This window comes from Amphibalanus amphitrite, unplaced genomic scaffold (assembly GCF_019059575.1).
Source record: "Amphibalanus amphitrite isolate SeventyFive unplaced genomic scaffold, NRLGWU_Aamphi_draft 000750F_arrow, whole genome shotgun sequence".
In the NCBI taxonomy this organism is placed as follows: domain Eukaryota; kingdom Metazoa; phylum Arthropoda; class Thecostraca; order Balanomorpha; family Balanidae; genus Amphibalanus; species Amphibalanus amphitrite.
In genome coordinates, this window is record NW_024882244.1 from 191,262 (window position 1) to 209,339 (window position 18,078).

Here is an 18,078-nt window from a genome sequence, read left to right on the forward strand (position 1 = left end):
CTTCCCGCATCATTCGTATGCGGGAGGTGCGTACGATTGATGCGAGCGTGATTTAATGCATTTGAATAGGATCTCGCATGCGATTTCCTGACTGCGGAGAGTCTGTTTCAACCTTTACACCATAAAAAACAGCCACCGCCGGCTCACAAAGTCGCACAACACTACACAAACGGTCGTCACCGGGCGGTCAGCCATCAGCTGAACGAAAGGTCCCATCATAAATGCCACTGAGAATAAGAAGCCATGATGATGATGATGATGATGATGACGGCGATGGTTTGAGGTTTTTGGGCGTCCGGACTGCAGTGGTCATCGGCGCCCATAACACGACATTAGAAGATCACGTTATGATTATAAAAAAGAAAACGCAGGAGAAACTACTTAGATCCCAAATTAATACGCCTGAGCAGAAATATGTTTACCTACGCTCCTGGAGAAAATATGACGAACATCAACTACTCATCACAGCCTTCGCCTCATATGATTTGTACTTGTCATAAGGAACCAAGGACTAGCATGAAGACCATCTGTTCTAGAAGGTATCCCTGATAGTGATGTCAGTTACAGAAAATCTGAATACCGATACCAAACCAAATACCAACCAAAACCGTAGGAAAATACTGAGACCGAACCAACTAGGAAATATGATGGAAATACAACCTTTTAACCAAATTCACAGCCCCTTTCACATTAGCGAGGATCCATGATACAAACAAAAATACCAAACACATTTGGATTGAAATACCAAATACCAAGTCGGTATCGGTTGGTATCGTTATACCAAAAAATTGGTATCTGATTGACATCTCTAATCCCTGATATCAGCAGAATGGACCATATCTGGACTACATAAAGCTAGAGAAAGATTAAATAAACATAAAGCTAAACACTTGACACGTGGCTACAGGCCAGCACTGCGCTGGCCTACTCGCTGGTGAGGCACAGCCTCACCAGCTCGCGCCTGATGGCGCTGTATGCTGACGGCGTCAGGTGGACGCCGTCATCATCATACAACGCCGAGACCGGTGGAGCGGCGTTGGCGTCCGGCGGCGGCGGGCGTCCGGGAACCCACCCCGTGGCCCAGGCGACGTCCGGGACCGGCGCGCGCTGGGCCTCGGCGAGGGCAGCTCGGCACGCTGCCACCTCCCTCGCCGCCCTCTCCGCCTCCTCCAGGACCTCGGTGGCGACGGACGCCACGGCCCGCGAGGCCGTGAGTAGCCGGTTGGGTAGCAGGCCCTCCTCAGCCTCCTGGTGTAGATGACAGAACAGGGTTGGTTTTTAACTTGCAGAATACAGAAACTTTATGCACTCATGGAAAAGTCAAAAGCAATATCCCACTACGTTAATTTGCGGCCCACCGCCCACATAAACAGTGCTAAATCAAAACTTAAATATGTTATGGTAAGTGGAAAATATTGAACATTGTCAGCAAGCTTACTGATAAGTACGACAAGCACATACATTTCATGGCATACATACATTTACATAAATTACATTTCATACATACATAAATACATTTCATGCATACATTTCATACATTTCATCTATTCCGGTTTTTTTTTCAAATTTGTGTGACATTGCACTGCACATATTCGGTACATTATATTCCTTTCTTTTTTAATTCACAATGCATAAATGACTGAGACTTCATCACTTCTTCGACACTCACCAGCTGTAGGTGGCCTATGGCGGCTTGGAGGGCCGCTCGGCTGGTGCCGCGCCCCGGGGCCGTGTCGTCGGTGGCGGGGCGGGAGGAGGCGTGGCCGGGCGTGACACCCTGGAGCACGGCCGGGTCCGGGGTGGCGGTGGCGGAGCTTGGAGCCATGCCGGCGACATCCCGGCGCAGGACCGCCTCGACGTCCAGGAAGGCTGCCCCGCGCTGCCTGGCGACCTGCCAGAGGGTCAGGCTGAGGCCCCGGAACATGTCCAGGGCCTCCGCCGACAGGTCCCTCTCCGGCAGGACGCTTAGGATGACGGCGCGGGTGCCTGGGATCACCAGCTCCAGGGTGCTGAGCCAGTGCTCCATGCCGGAGACGACGCGAGCGGCGGCCCCGGCGGCGTCCTCGAGCAGAGGCACTGGTGCTCCCTGGACGCGGTCACCCCGCCTCGGGACGAGGGCCGGCCCGCCAACGCAGATGACTGCGAAGGAGGGCCAGACCCCGTCCAGAGCATGGGTGGCGGCGTCCAGACGACGCCAGTCCTCGCTGGAGCCGCCACCGAGGCCGCCGATCGTGCCGCCGTCCGGCCGCACCCACTTGACGTCGAGACGGTGCCGCCCGATGTGCCGGGAAGCGTCCTCGGCGATCGGGTGCACGAAGGCGCGGATGGCGTGTGAGTTACCAAACACGGCCACCCGCACCTCCGCGCACAGCGCCGGCTGCCGTGTTGGCCGGTGGCCTCCGCGCCGGCTCCGGTAGGGCTCTCTGCCGGTACGCAGAACCAGCGACCGATCCCGAGGCCGCCCCCCGTCCTGGAAACGTCAAAACAAGACACAAAGGTTGAAACCTCTGGAAAATAATCAGTTAGAAACACGTCGAGGAATATCGGGTCTGGTGTTAAGGTTCATGCTACATTGGGATGAGGGAATCGATAATCATACCATAGCACATGGTTAAGGTTTTACTCAGTATTCTTCGCCAAGTGCAGTAGAGTCAGTCATAGATCATACTTATCGCATTTGTTATTTTTTAGCCGTTGAAGGGGAGATGTCGGCGGATTGAGGCACATCAAAAACGTTTTCTCACATGTTTCCATCTCTCAGCGTGGCGGGCAAAATCAGCCACCCCAGGCAGCGGCGCGAGGAGCCGGATGGAATGATACATGAATGTACCTATCAAGGGCGATGAAAGCGGTATATCTGTGGAGGTTGCTCCAAGAGATACATTCATGTACCACGCTGCCCGCACTAGACGCAGCTTATTCTTATTCCGTAGAGAAATTATTGATGCCCATTTGCTGCACCGTTACTAAAAAAAAAAAATTAACGCAAAAGCTACGTCTAGAGCCCGTCCAAAAGACGGACAATACGAATGAACAATGACCAATGCAGTGAACAAGGGTAACACATTACGCCACACACATTCACACGAACAGGCAGACATGCTGAAAGTGACACAGCATCATGACCCTAACAAGTGAAGTACAGTAACGCACCTGCATGCATCACTCACATGCCCTCCTCCAATCTGCCACCGCCCTTTCCAGCATACAACACCAGCATGTACACAACACACACACAAACAAGACACACACACGAGTATGACAATGCACATCTTATTCGGATGTATTCTACGCCCGCAAGACGATAATACGTCATGGGTATTGTAGATACTGAAACTGTCATGATTATTCACGTCTGATCCAGACGTAGTCTACGCCCGCAAGACGATTATACGTCATGGGTATTGTGGAACTGGATACTGAAGCTGTTATGATTATTCACGTCCGATCCCGATGTATTCTACGCCCGCCAGACGATTATACGTCATGGGTATTGTAGACACTGAAGCTGTCATGATTATTCACGTCTGATCCAGACGTAGTCTACGCCCGCCAGACGATTATACGTCATGGGTATTGTAGACACTGAAGCTGTCATGATTATTCACGTCTGATCCAGACGTAGTCTACGCCCGCCAGACGATTATACGTCATGGGTATTGTAGACACTGAAGCTGTCATTATTATTCACGTCTGATCCCGATGTATTCTACACCCGCCAGACGATAATACGTCATGGGTATTGTAGAAAAATGCAGTCGTAAGTACTAACGTCCGATCCGGATGTAGTTACTTGACAGTAACGGCCATTTCTGCTGACTCGGATTCCGAATGACAAATACCGGTAATATGTCACTGCTAGGAGGTATGTTTGCACTTCCTGTCAGCGCCAAGACTGCATCATACGATAGATTAGGATGCATGCGTTATAAGAAAGTAGTTCCTTAACTGTTTCTTGATTAACATTGCTCACTTTTTCGTCATCACATTTGAAAAAAAACTCGCCTCTTCTTATCAGGCATTGGTAATGTCCATGCTCCCTCGTTCCCCAATGTAATATGGCACCTACCAAATGATAAGCTTTATTTCCGCCTGGTATACGAAGTCCCTCTAGAGGACAATCAAGTGCAATTTTTTGACGCCTGTCATAATCCGGACGTTGCATATTCAGTACCATGACTTCAGGCTCACAAGAGATGGATGTCGTGTGTGCCCCTCCACGCCCAGAACATTCATCGTTGCCACAACTGAAGTCGTCTAAAATTGTTGCTGAGCAGTAATCACTCAAACATTCATACACGGTACTTCTTTTATTGCACCAAAGATGTAACTGATGCTGATTTACATGTTTGTCTGATGAGTATGAGCAATGTCTGCACTTCAATGTTGTTGTTGTATCTATTCTAGCGCTGTCGATATTCATTCCGCCTTCTAGGAATACCTTAAAAATGCATTCTAGCGCCTCCGACGAGTCCTGTTGTTCGTCATTATGGAATATCTCAAACTTTTTTGCAAGGATACCCTTGATGGTTCCTGGATCGGAACATATTTCGGAATTATAGCAATCACGCAAATTGTTTATCAATAAATTTGCATAATGATCATGGCCCGAGCCACCTCTTTTTATCCTCAACAAAGGAAGAATTTGGAGAACAGTTATAAGATAGCAGTCGTTACGGCGGTTGATCATTCCCCTGGGAGTTTGTTGCGCATGAAAAAGAACGGCATCCGAAAAGGAATACTGTTCAGCATTATCATTGTCATCGCCACCTGGAGACATATTAGTAGTACTCATCTCGGAAAAACGTGTGTCGTCTTCAACAGCAAACATTTCCGATGGCCGGGCCTGGGAAGTCGGTGATCCAACACTACGTCCACTTTCATTGCGCTTATCACGAAGCTCTATTTCGTTGTGCTCCTTCTCATGCCTTAAATCAATCAGTGGTGATTTGGCAGCTTCAGGCTCTTTCGGGGGTTTAGAAACGTTCTGCTTGCTTTTTATAAACGTGAGGATCGAACTCTGCTTCCACTTTGTCACTGCTGCTAGTTCCACTGAATGCCCAGATGCAATTGGCGAATCTAAATCATCTGGGTCGTTATCTGAGTCATTAACATCTACCTGTCGTTGAGATCGTAGTTGCTGTGGTTCACTTTGTTCAAATGACACCTCTTTGTCAGTTTGCGCTCGAGCCTGAACAAAATCATCAACTTCCATAGCATTATCATCTGACGCAACATCAGCATGTTCAGAGGCAGTTTCACCAATGCTCTGCGACATATGATCTTCACCTGAAGAACTATGAGCGTGTACATCACTAGAAGCGTGGACAACATCTGTACGGAGATTCGAATCTGTGTTCACTGTACTATCACCCGCAAGACCTTCATTGTTATCTGATGTCAGCACGGGGGAGCCCACGCTACGATCCTCTTGCGTAACATCATCTGACGTGGTACCTGCTTCTCTGGGCTGTTGGTCCAAATGGTAAGATGTCATAAATTTCACTTTCGATGGTTGATGCTTACGAAGGTAAGCAGGGGTTTTCTTGCCTCGTTTTTTAAGTACACCATAATGAAACTTTGACCACTCCTCTTTAATGGCATCAATTGGTAGATCATGTAATTCAAGTCCTAGCTCACGGATGTAAACTTCTTTAGCACACCTGTCCTTCTCCAGCGGTTTCAGTTCATTAAACTTGCCACCGAATCTGTTTTCCGAAAGATCCTTGACTAATTTACCTGTTCTTTCCGTATCAGACTGTGATCGACATAGCAACACTGCTATTTCCATCAATTCAATAACATCTGGAATACTGACGTGCAGCTGACTCGAGGGCCTTAGAAAATCATGTAGAATGAATCCGACCGACAATATCTTTACACCATTGTCGTCTGCATACCATTCAGCACGTAACTGAATTTGACCAGATACGCGGTTCTTAAAAACGATATACTGGTCTTCAACGCACCTGCATTCTTTTTCGTGCCGGCACATGGAACTATGTTTCCCTGGAAAACGTATGTTACTGTGAGTACAGAAGAACTTGACTACTTCGCGAAGCTCCTTATTCCTGAATTGTTTCAAAGCCAACTTGTCGTGCAAAGGAAATGTGGGAATATCGAAAATTTTCATCATTTTATCTTCAACCTCTGTAACGTCCAAAAAGGCGTCAAGTTCATCAAGAAGAGCTTGGGCTAGCTGAGCCTGCCTTTCCATAGCTCGTTTGAGGGCGTCTTTGAGTGTTGAATGGTAACTGCTACCGATTCTAGTACTCCGTTTATGAGAAGTGACTAATAAGCTCACGTTTTCGAAGTCGAATCCGTTGAACCGTCCTTTACGGAACTCTTTACCGTGTTTCCGTATCAGAGGATTGGATTTGCCGTCGCAAGCTTCTTGGAGAGCAAGACGACACGCATCTATCGCTTTACGATCATCCCACAAAGAATAAGTAGCTTTCTGTGCAGCTTTACTGACTTTCTTGACAATATCTAAGACATATAACAGCACCAGGGCGGTAGGAATGAAATCGATATCGCACAAGACATCTAGGGCTTGAAGTTTATCTGGATCGTTATCACGGCGCCCATCATTCTCTATCGTCATAACTACATTCCCATACTGTTTGATAATTGAATTAATCGCTAGTACAGTGTACTCAATAAATCTCGTGTCAACATTTCTATAGAGAACAGTAAATGTGGGATCGATCCTTCGAGCCAATCGCATAAGTTTTGATGACCGATTAATTGCCCCTACCACTTTATCAACATTTGATCTGATGAAGACTCTTGCCCACTGAAATTCGTCTTTTCTAAAAACACTGTCAGTCCATAATTCTACCTTATGGGCTCTGTCAAGCAAATGCAGAAATGCGTTGTTATTGAATCTTTCACGCCATCTTACCGCTACACCGGACTGTTGTCCTGCATAAACAGCTTCTTTATCAGAGCTCATGGAGAAGCACATTGTACCGACACTCCGAGGCGAAAGATCTAGGACTGATTTTGTCAGGACATCACATATGTGTTCTAGACAGCCAACAGCGTCCGACTCGTGCGTGACACCTTCCGCTGCGTCAGCCTCCGAAGCCCTATTTCTGATAACATCGACTGACAAGTTTGTTACCTTGGGAGCACCATCCACGTCAATAAACCTTATATTAACTACCTGTCTTGACGTTCTTTCAGCCGTGACTTTGTCAGCACTAATGTGGAAGTGTCTTAGACGTCCTGTTGTCGGATTTACAGATTTTAAAAAACTGCAATGTGACTTTCGAAGCACTTCATATATAACGTCTATTGCAGAGGCAGCAGCCTTACGACTTGTGTTCCAATCAATGTGTGAGAATGTTTCTTTTGTAGACATCATATTTGAGAACAATCTATTCATAAGTGACTCAAATGCAGCATAAGAATGCCCCAATAGCAGGTTATGATATGCAGCCATCAGCATGTCCCTTGTCAGATTATCATCTAGCCGTTTATGCTTCTCGCACTGTAAACCAAACAGGCTTTGTATTCTGTCACGCTCTTCAGGCACCTGCATGCATGCCTTATGAACAGCAGTGGCTGCATGCCTAGCGATAATTTCAAGTCTATTCTTTTTTAGCGAAACGCCTTCCGTTGTCCAACGCAGTGCTTTATGCTGGCCTCGCATGGCCGAAACAGTTGCCTTATTAGCAATGCACGTTGAACAAAATCCTAATTCCTCTGAGCCTGTACCCCGAGTGAGAAGCCATGGAAACTGTTTGGCAGTGTCAGCACTTCGTGCCTTTGCTGCTCCTGGAGAAATTTTTTTCTCAAGCTCAGTCATCTCTTTCCTGAGAGAGGCGCGCGAAACAAATTCAGAGTCGTGACTATCGATTTTCCTAGATAGCATACGAATTTCACACAGTATGTCTCGTAACATCTGGGATTCAACCAAATCGTCACCCATGACACCTGGCTGCTGAGCACCACCTTCACTTATACACTCAGCCTGCTGCAGCCGTACGGTCGGTGTCGACGTGCTCTGCGCTGTGTCCCGTTCTTGTGTGGTATCTGTCACAGTTACGGGGGGGCTCGTGCGGCCGGGATAATTATCACAGACTTGATTAATTCGATCCGGAGATGGGTGCTCGTGGTATGATGATTGAACGGAGTCTCTCTCAGTTGTCATGACATCGTTTCTCTCACTTGCGATAGTATGTATCAGTACACTAGGGGATCCCTGTCCCAACGGTGTTTCGGCATTGGCAGTAATGTCAGGCTCGTTGTCAGTGATAATGACAGTGACTGGCTCATTGTCATCGTTTTCCCTTGTAGAACGAGATTTTACAATAGCCTTCTCTATGAGATAGCCAGTAACACCACGGGGATTTTTTCTCATAGCATCTAAGTAAGCTTCTCTATGTTTCGATTTCACATGACGTGGGAAATTCTTTGTTGAAATTGACTTAGGGCATAAATGACATGTTACTGTTCCTTTAACATGTGAGCGTGTAGCGAACCGTATTCGTTCAGAAGACTTCCTACTAGCCTTACTCTTGACGACAGGTCTCGGACGTTCATCGTCATGCACCTGAAAAGAAAAAGTACTTTGTTTTACTGCAAAAGAAAGTTAACACTTACCCCTTATCCACTAATGTTTTATATACACCTAATGGGGGGGGGGGGTCAACCAACTGCGTAAAGGTTTGGTGGTGGGGGGGGGGGGGGGGGCAGGGCACTGCAGGGGTGGTGTCTACTCAACAACCTCTGCTCAGCGTCGAATAAGCAGAGAACCACAACAATGCCCCTTAACCCTCGCCCGCACATGGGGGGTTGCCACCCCCCCCCCCCCCAGGTAGTTTTTCTGCTCTGCACTCAACATTTTTAGAGCTAGAAGCCTGTAGCTGCTCCCCTATCCTTTCTTGATGTCCACTGAAAATTTCAAGTTTCTGTGGTTTTTGGTTTCGGAGATATGACCTTGTTCTTCAGGTCATGTCATGACCCAAATGACAAATACCCAATATCTTGCGTTGGCTATGGGTCTTGTGAGCTTTTGACACCTTGATTTCGGCCTTTTTTGCCAGTCTTACCTCCCACCTATCATGAAACATGTTGTTCGACGATGTCAGATGTCAAGGTCAGGGTCAAGGTCAACCTAGGTCATCTAAGAATATTGCGTTTTAGGCAAGCTGAATTTACTTTTGTTAAGTTTCTTTGACTGTATTTTTGGTAAAAGCTTCTCATTTCATGATCTCATGTAATATGGACACCTAAACAATCGGTGCACACATCAGTATACACACAGACACACACAGACATACAACACATATAATTGACCTTGACCTAACTTGACCTGAAATGACCTCAGCAGCAAAAACCTGGTCGGATAGTGTGACAAAGAGGTTCTAGCTGGCCTGGCACCAGAAAACAGCATCGTCATCGGTATTTGATAAGCAGCGCACTTGATATCCAACGGTGACCCAAAACAGCAACATTTTTTAGTTTGACCTGACCTGGAAGGTCAATGACTGACCTGAGAAGGTAAAACTGGGTATCATTGGATTCGTCTCTTCCCAAAGAATCTTTTTGATCTTTACCGTGAAGCTCTATCTCCAACAGGAACGAAATGGCGCGGGGGGGGGGGGTGGCAACCACACCCCCCCATGTGCGTTCTAGGATGGGAAAATGGCATGTGCGGGCGAGGGTTAAAGCTAGTTTTCATATCAAAATATTTAAAGGGATAGGAAGTTAGAAATTCCTCTAAAAAAAACGGGGATGAGGGTGGAAAACCGCTGGTCAGATAGGCCCAAAAAGAATGAACAAATAATTAATATTGATAACATTCATTTCTATACAAATGTGTTAATGCAGGATAAACAGCGACCATCCACGCAAATACTTTTTTCTGTTTAATTGAGAGTGCAAAATTGTTCTTAAAAACTGTAGGTGAGAGTGCAAAATAATTTTCATTTGGATGTTGCTTCCCACCCAAATCAACAAATTTTGAAACACTGTCTCAACTCAAATCTTATGTTAAGGTGGGATGGTCACTTTAAGGAGTGAGTAAGCACATGCATCAAATAAATGTTTGCAGCCCAGCTATAAAGTAGAAACACAAACCTGACACCAGCTGTCAAATGTCAACCTGCCACCAACCATCATAAAAAGCCCAATTATCATGGCATCATTACCATCACATGCAATCACTTACAACTCAATGATGATTTCACATGGGATTCTCTGCAAGGGAAAAGTGAAGTAAAATCTTATTTATGTGAGACTAAACAACTTTCAAATTTCACATAAAACTGATAAAAGCATTAAGTGCACCTCAATTTCATACCGAGTGGTGCCCAGTGGTACCTATTTCATTATCGTCTACAAAAGCAGCACCAAAAGGTAGGTACCTACTGATTTTCACAACACAAACAATGACACTTGATCCAGTAGTCTATCTGGATAAACAAAAACACCAAGAAATTGAGAACATACAATTCCGGACATCCAAAGAGGAAAAAAATTTGAGACCCACATATTTGTATTTCATTTTGCTATGGAAATGTCTAATAGCATTCATAAAAGTCAATAATGCTTATCAGAATCATGGAAACAAACTTACGTTTTGACTCATTACTGCTGATGCTGAGGTTGTTGGGCTGCCACCTTGCCCTGCATCTGTAGCCCTATAAACACAGGGTGGGTGGGAGGGCGTAAGAGCACTGGTTGTGGTCCTGAATGTTTTGGTTTGGTAAGTCTGGCATAAAGTAACACAAAGATACTAGATAGCATGGCATGGGCATCACATCACTTTTCAAATTTGTACGCAAGATTAATTATTAATTTTAGGATAGCGTCTAGCAAAGCCATTCTTGCCAATTGCCATGCACTGTCATAAGATTAATGTCAATGTTAAAATTCTGAAATTATTGTTATTGGTAGCACTGGCGCCCTACCAAGCCTATAGAAAACGATGCCCATGGATCATGATGCCGATGTCCGTTCTGTGTTCACCATTACAGACAACAAACACAAAGACATGTCAGAATTAAAAATCATGCAAATCCTAGCCTTCTCAGGTCGCGAGGTTTACATGTAAGCACATTGCACACCAACCCGAACTGGATGAGATTGCAACTTTTCGATTTCATAAATCGTAGGTACCTATATCCTACATACTGCAAGGTAAGTTAGGTACTTACAACAATGAACAAATCACTCAGCAATGATCGTCGAGCGACGCCGGCAGCAAGACAAAGAACCCTCGCTGGCGGGGGTGTCCCTCCCCCGGCGCCGGCTTGTTTGCGTCGCTTCCATGCTTCCATATCCTCGGGCTTTGGCCTCGGGCCGAGCCTCAGGCTCCCCACCCTCTGTCCTCTCCCTTTACTTGTACTCGCCTCGCTCTTTCCCTGGCGGTCGCGGGCTCATGCCCTGATACAAGCTAGATGCGGCTGCTAAATTAAGGACTTCATTTGGAGAGGCGCAAAAATATTTGAAGATCCCATCTCAGTATACGTTTTCTCATCAACCATGCATACAATGACATCAAAACGCCGTGTGCTAAATCTACAAAGAATTTGCTTTGAATTTCAGTAAAAAAAATAAAAAAAACTAATTTCGTTTTCAAAATTTTTTTGGAGTTTGAATAAGTTGTGACCGTGAAAAAATAGATATTTTAAAACCGAAAATTTTGCTACAATTTCTTTTTCAAAGGGTATAAAATGCCAAAGATGATTAGTTAGGGCTTTGAAGATTTGATTTTTGACAATTTTGTTACATGTTACTGTCTAAACATTCATAATTTGTTGAATAAGATGAACTCTCAAAATTGCTCGGTTTTAGGCTCCGACCCCAAGAACGTCAATTTTGCCAACTAGGCGAAATCTCACCAAGGCATTTACGACGCAGATCTTAGGTATTTGTCTCGAAAGTTTTGTGGACGCGTGGTAATGGTAATTTTATAGTGTGTGGTAGGCTCCGTCTAATGCTAGTGATTGCAAGTTTTTACTTTTGGTAAGTTTTGATGGTTGCTAATGCTTATTCTTGTTTTAACCTACTAATTCAGTGGCTGGTACTACTGGTGATTTTATCTAACTTAGATATCGTCTGCCATTGCTCATTTGTGATTCAGATTGAGGTTCCTACCTACCAATTATAATTCATGGATTATTTGGCTGGTACCTACGCCATACTGAGTGATTACTTTTATGACCATTTAAAACCTCTTTATTCATGCAACGTAGCTTCCAGTTATGAATATATTTGTATTTGATTTCAATTAACATTTCACAAGTCAGAGTCACCAGTCACCACTCATTACAATGCATTCACACTTCAGCATCATACCGCTCAAAAAATGAAATATCAAGGAACGGTAAATCCTATTACTCTTCATATCGGTGCTAAGGCTTCTTTTCTTTGTTCTTTATATTAGGTATTACTGCTGTTTTCATTGGTGATGTCTTGTAGATTTCCTGAAAAGTGAGAACAAAATAATCATTATTTTCCAGTAATGAGTACTGAGTACAAAATTTCTCAGTGTCTGGAGACACCAATCAGCGGCAACTTTGCCAACCCTGCGTGAATGTGGAATAACAACTTAATGTACAACCACCTGGCCTAATAATGATTTCGTCCCAGGTCGTTGCCAGCAGCACCTCCGTAATCACAGAGGTAACTCAGCTTTGGTCTCCCTTGGGACCTATGGCCCTTAACAATTATTGGAAGGGTAGGTACCTAGGTACCTTGTTTGATTCCCCAGCAATGCCATATATTGCAGCCCTCTTGGGCACTGCCTTGGCCCCGGGCATGCAAATTTGAATAATTCAAACGTACTGTTGAGTTTCAGGTTAAAATACCCATACAGGGTGTTGCAGATAAATCCGACACTTGAGAGGCAAAATACGAAATCGGCAATGAAAGCATGAATATTGCACACACAGGCCAGGGATTTTATTCAGCACCAGTTCGAGTCATATGCTGCACTTCTACTCGATGTAACCGCCGTCGGCGGCGACGACCATCTCAAGCCGAGGGCGAAATGATTCGCACGCCTTGGCGATCGTGTCCTTGTCTACGGCGGCGAACTCTGCCACGATGGCGGCCTTGAGAGAGTCGACGGTATTGTGTGCGTGCTTGTTGGTCTTGGCCTCGATCACGCCCCAGAAGAAATAATCGAGGGGGTTGCAGTCAGGTGAGGAGGGCGGCCACAAGTCCGGCGACCAGTGGTGAGGGACGTTGTTGAGCAGCCACGCCTGCGTCGTCCTGGCCTTGTGCGCCGGGGCGGAGTCTTGCTGGAAGACGTGGGGGCGTCCGTTGGCGATCCTGTATTTAAGTTTTGGGGGAGGCAATTGATCATAGAGATGTAACATACTGCCCAATTTTTCATCGTGAGCATAGCACTCGAATAAACACATTTTTTCCAAGTGTCGGATTTATCTGCAACGCCCTGTATAACTTTCAAAGCATTGCAACTATAAGTAAAAACTGCACCCCACACCACACACATAGACTGACATTTCAAGAAAAAATATTAACAATCTAAATACATGATTATATCTGGAAATATGACAGCATAATCCAATGTTTACATTTTCAGAGAGGTGTCCGAGCAACTCATTTCTACTCACTCAGACAAAGGTATTTGATGAAATGGCACCAAAGACTCAGGATTTGTTGAATGATGTCTAAAGTTGTCAAAAATAACAAAAAATTGTCATGTCTTACAATATTTCGCGAAAAAACTAGGTTGAAATGACTGAGGGTAAAGCTGCGTCACTTTCGTATCAAACACACTCACCGGTTTTGTACGCTGATAGCGCGGCAACGCCACACTTCTACCTAACAAATTTAATTTTGTTGGGTGAATAAGACGTTACCATTATTTTGCTACCATTTAAGGACTATTCCATCGAAAAACACCGTCGGGAAAAAATTATTACCGAGGGGATACACCATGCCACGGACATAGCTAGATCGCGGCCGTAAATCGCCGTAGCAAAATTGCAATAAATGTGTTGTATTTGGCACATCTTTTCATAGTGGGATTGAATAATTGAATATTTCTTATCTCAGATATGCCGAAAAAATATTCTGAACATTTAATGAGTACGATAAAACAGGAGTAAAAACAGATGAATGCACTTGCCCATTCCTCGGTGACCTTGACTTTTCAAGTCATAACTCCCAAAGTCCAATCTCAAATGTTCTGGCCAGTTCACAATGTGTAGGATCGAGTTTTCTCTTGTCACTCAGCCAAAAATATCGCGGTTATGAGCAGTTCTTCTATGGTTATGAAGGGTTTGAATGTGGACATGTCGGAAATATAATCTAAATATTGATTATCACTCCTTATATGGTCATCGCTCCGCCCATTTTCGTGACGTCATAATCTGAAATTAGATTAATCTTATTTTAGATTGCCTCCCTGCAGTTTGCCCGACTGTCTTGCTTCCTATCATCCCAGATTCCGAGGGATCCCAGTATGAAGATGCAAATAGATATTGTATGAAATTGTTAGTGATGATTTTGACTGCAGAGTGCCAATCAGTGGGTATGTGTATCAGGCACCTTCTTATTCCGCGTCTTTGTTTTGGATGTCTATTGTTTATAAGGGTGTCCAGTCATTTTATTCAGTATATCTGGAGATACTTTCAAAACAACATATTTCTAGACAGTTTGTTGTTACCAGTGCAGTTAGACACATGCCATTCTAATGTTCCCTTTTCTATCTGATTTCAGGTGTACCCTAACCCATGTTTGACAATGGGCAATGTTGAACCAGAGGAATGTTCTGGGCTGCTCTCTGCAAGATCTTCAGACCAGTCATCCCTAGGGCTAATCAAACTAGACTCAGTTGCTGGTTGGTTCAGCTTGTTTTTCTTGCTTTGCTATCTCTATGTACTTTACTTTTCCACTCCTTTCAATACCAGTTGTATCCAGTTGCTTATCACTTCAATATTTCTAATATTTGCCTATGCCTCTTACATTTCATTTGGAATATATGGTCAATCATACACTTGAAAACGCATGTTTCTTGACCCCAGGCTTGTCAGGCTGTCTGCTGGAGGATGACTCGCTGCCCTCGACACGACCAGCACTCTCTCCTGTGAAGGAGACTGAGCCACGCACCTCTGCCGCGGCTCCTGGGCGGCCCAGTTACGGTAAGTAATACCCCTTCCCAGGGGTTGACGAGGTGGTTGGGGTCTGGGAGACACAATTATGGCAATTAATCGACCCTGGCAGATGAAGCGTGCATCTGATATTGCAAGGTTAAATGGTCTCATTGTGTTCAGCTCGTTAAATGCTCGCTGCTCGCTTTCCCCCTCCCCCGCGGTTGACGGCCGGACGGTTCCAGATGGCATTTCCCTTCGGTTTGACAGTTGCGCTCAGTCATGGACCATGGTAATACCCAACTCTCTGGGAGGGCAGCGGGTCGTGGGCAGGGGTACGGAGCCGGAGCAGGAGCAGGAGTCGTCGGAGCCGGCATATTTTACCCGGAGCCGGAGCCGTGAAACAATATAGCCCGGAGCCGGAGCCGGAACCGTCAAAAAAGGGGGCGACTCCGGCTCCTTTTTTTTGAAGAGGAGAAAATTATTGACCCAGTTCGATTTGACAGTTCAAGGCAGTAAAACATGCAGTATTCAAAACATAAAAATAGCCTTGTTATGCAAATACAGAAGCAACTTGCACCAATCCCATCGTATTTTTTCTTCCACCCCTATTTAATTGCATAGGGGATGTATAGAGCATTGGAGCTTGAGCCGGACCATTTTACTCGGAGCCGGAGCCGTCTGAAATTTCCACGGCTCCGCATCCCTGGTCGTGGGTCGCGCTACAACCAGAGCGGAACTTGAAAATACCATGAGCAGTGCAAATTTGTACGATGGGGACCACAATTGGCGGCTGGCGGGCAATAAGCAACCTTCGCCGGGCCGGTGCTAGGCGCAGCCAAGGCCATATAACCGGCGCAGCCTTCGCCGGGTCTAGGGGGAATATTCGAACATCCCCCGCCTTCCTTCTAACTCGGCTCCTGGGCCACGTAACGACGAGCGGTGGGAAAGTCACGTTCGAAGGAGCATCAATAGTCATGCGAAAGTACTTTAAGTTGACGGTTTAGCACCATTAGGCCATAAGCTCTTTAAATTAACTTCTTTATGGAAAGCATTTTTACGCAACAACTTTAACACCGAGTTTGTATTACGTGTATTTTACCGACATGGTGTTTCTCTCGTTGAGCAGCGTTCAATGCGCTATGATTGGGCCTTTTTAGGTTGGTCACGTGATGGGACCTGGGAACATGACTTGGGGACCCGGGTCTGAAATTTTCACATGCAGAGGAGATGCATCAGAAGGTGTGCCAGAGCGCCGGCGTTTTTACATATCTGCGAAAACCCGCCTGTTCAAACACCATCCTCTGGCCCTGGGCGGTTTGATCTCGCTGGATAATAATCGAATCACGATTCCCCGCCTCCTGGAAGTGTGTTGAAATCAAAATGTTCGGTGATTGAAAGAAATACTAAATGCTTGTCATTTGGGAGGCTAATATATTTACACTTATTTGGCTGTCAAATGTTTATTTTGTCAGCAGGCATGCTCAGCTTTGAAGAGGCCGTCTCCGAAAATGGACTGGACAACACGGGCTACGATGACGCTTTGGATGCCACATTCAGCGAGGGAGAGTGTACAGGTAAATGTCGTCCTACGAGTCATACACTAGTGCAAGATGAGTGGCCGTATCTGCACTCTCCCTATCATTGTCCCAAGTGGTGGAGCTTCCGATACTCTCACGAGGGAAATGGCAATATATTGGGCCCGGTTCGTCGGGGATGTTCTGGACTATGAGGCGAAGTCCGACGGATCAGGCCCGTGTATCTGCGGCCCGGGATCCGGTCGGCTTGGCGGGCGAATACTCACTAGTTGCTGCCATCCCCTGGTATGAGCAGATAAAGAAAAAGGCAACTGGAATTCATCTTTGATTCGGAAACCCCTCGTATCCATAGGTCACGGATTACGCATTACATTATTTGGCCTTGTGTACACCTACACAGCTGCGATACAAGGTCGCAATGTTTCCACACTTCCTCGCCGCTTTTCAGCGAATAAATGCGCCAGTAACCATCCTTGCATATGTCGATCCATGTACCATTTACGTCATCCGCTATCAATTTTATGCCGGTGTTGATGCGTTTTAACGAAACAACGCTTCTTATGGACGGTTAAGTTTACGCTTTTTTATTTTTCCTTGTTCCCACTCAACTTCTACAACAAGCGGATGATCTGTCTTTTATATTAGATTAGATAGCCACGCGATAACTTTGGTCACGCGTAACGGTGATATTCAATTATTGTCCCTAATCGTCAAGCTGCGCACCAGGCTTTCTCCTAGTCCTATTGGCTTCCGCATCTACACTACTCATTTCAGATTATTTTTGCCGTGCTTATTTTGAAAACGAGGAGTGTTTTGTGAAACAATAAATATTTGACTTTCACCATGCATCCGATATATCCGGATTACCAACTTTGAAAAAAATCAAACGCAATGATAGAAAATAAGAAACGAAGATAACAACTGAAAGCTTTCGCCGCTTATTCATTAATTCATATTGTCGTCATATTTGACGACTTCCCCACGTCACGATACCTGTATCTTAGAAGAAAAAGTCAAAAGCCTTGTTTACAAAAGCAGTTGTTCGGGCTTCCTGAACATCCATTCAAAATGTTGATATCGGTGCAAATCGTAAATTGAGTTTTAGTCAAATCATGACGTGTGTCGCACCATCTGCACTGTTTCCCGACATCAGCACAGTTGGTCGCTTCGATATCAGCTGACGGATCTCTCTCTCTCTCTCTCTCTCTCTCTCTCTCTCTCTCTCTCTCTCTCTCTCTCTCTCTCTCTCTCTCTCTCTCTCTCTCTCTCTCTCTCCTCTCTCTCTCTCTCCTCTCTCTCTCTCTCTCTCTCTCTCTCTCCCTCGCTCTCTCTCGCTCACAGATGGGTCTGAGGCGGAGGACGAGGCTGATGCTGACGGCGGTATAGACTCGCGCTACCTGCGCAGCGCTGCTCTGGATTCTGCCAGCCCCGCTGACAGGTAAACTAAGCGGCTCTCGGGCTCA

General features: G+C 45.6%; 2 protein-coding genes across 5 annotated transcripts; one reads left to right on the forward strand and one right to left on the reverse strand.

Annotated features, from left to right (window-relative positions):
- Window positions 1-145: 145 nt before the first annotated feature.
- LOC122365592 lies at window positions 146-11,812 on the reverse strand. Of its 4 annotated transcripts, none has more exons than XM_043336933.1 (4): window positions 11,169-11,812; window positions 10,589-10,652; window positions 1,670-2,470; window positions 146-1,248 (listed from the first exon to the last, which is right to left on the reverse strand). In XM_043336933.1, exons 2-4 carry the CDS (start codon window positions 10,598-10,600, stop codon window positions 925-927), a joined length of 1,137 nt encoding a protein of 378 aa, XP_043192868.1. In that variant the 5' UTR covers window positions 10,601-10,652; window positions 11,169-11,812; the 3' UTR covers window positions 146-924. The 4 variants fall into 4 exon arrangements, with proteins under 4 accessions (XP_043192868.1, XP_043192865.1, XP_043192867.1 ...); XM_043336930.1 differs by lacking the exons at window positions 146-1,248; window positions 1,670-2,470 and adding exons at window positions 3,098-8,560; window positions 10,090-10,209 and having other exon boundaries at window positions 11,169-11,599; XM_043336932.1 differs by lacking the exons at window positions 146-1,248; window positions 1,670-2,470 and adding exons at window positions 3,098-8,560; window positions 10,181-10,209 and having other exon boundaries at window positions 11,169-11,598.
- A 2,898-nt stretch (window positions 11,813-14,710) lies between these two features.
- LOC122365597 lies at window positions 14,711-18,057 on the forward strand. The gene is made up of 4 exons (XM_043336944.1): window positions 14,711-14,827; window positions 15,012-15,128; window positions 16,556-16,654; window positions 17,957-18,057. Exons 1-4 carry the CDS (start codon window positions 14,731-14,733, stop codon window positions 18,055-18,057), a joined length of 414 nt encoding a protein of 137 aa, XP_043192879.1. The 5' UTR covers window positions 14,711-14,730.
- Window positions 18,058-18,078: the final 21 nt, after the last annotated feature.

What these genes read in the sequence shown, in the direction of transcription:
- LOC122365592 (XM_043336930.1), bottom strand. Translation starts at nt 10,149, where the DNA reads ATGATAATTGGGCTTTTTATGATGGTTGGTGGCAGGTTGACATTTGAC. An exon ending in CATTTGACAGCTGGTGTCAG is followed by an intron (nt 8,561 to 10,089) that starts GTTTGTGTTTCT and finishes TTTTCTTTTCAG; the next exon opens with GTGCATGACGATGAACGTCC.
- LOC122365597 (XM_043336944.1), top strand. Translation starts at nt 14,731, where the DNA reads ATGGGCAATGTTGAACCAGAGGAATGTTCTGGGCTGCTCTCTGCAAGA. An exon ending in CAAACTAGACTCAGTTGCTG is followed by an intron (nt 14,828 to 15,011) that starts GTTGGTTCAGCT and finishes TCTTGACCCCAG; the next exon opens with GCTTGTCAGGCTGTCTGCTG. An exon ending in TCCTGGGCGGCCCAGTTACG is followed by an intron (nt 15,129 to 16,555) that starts GTAAGTAATACC and finishes TTTTGTCAGCAG; the next exon opens with GCATGCTCAGCTTTGAAGAG.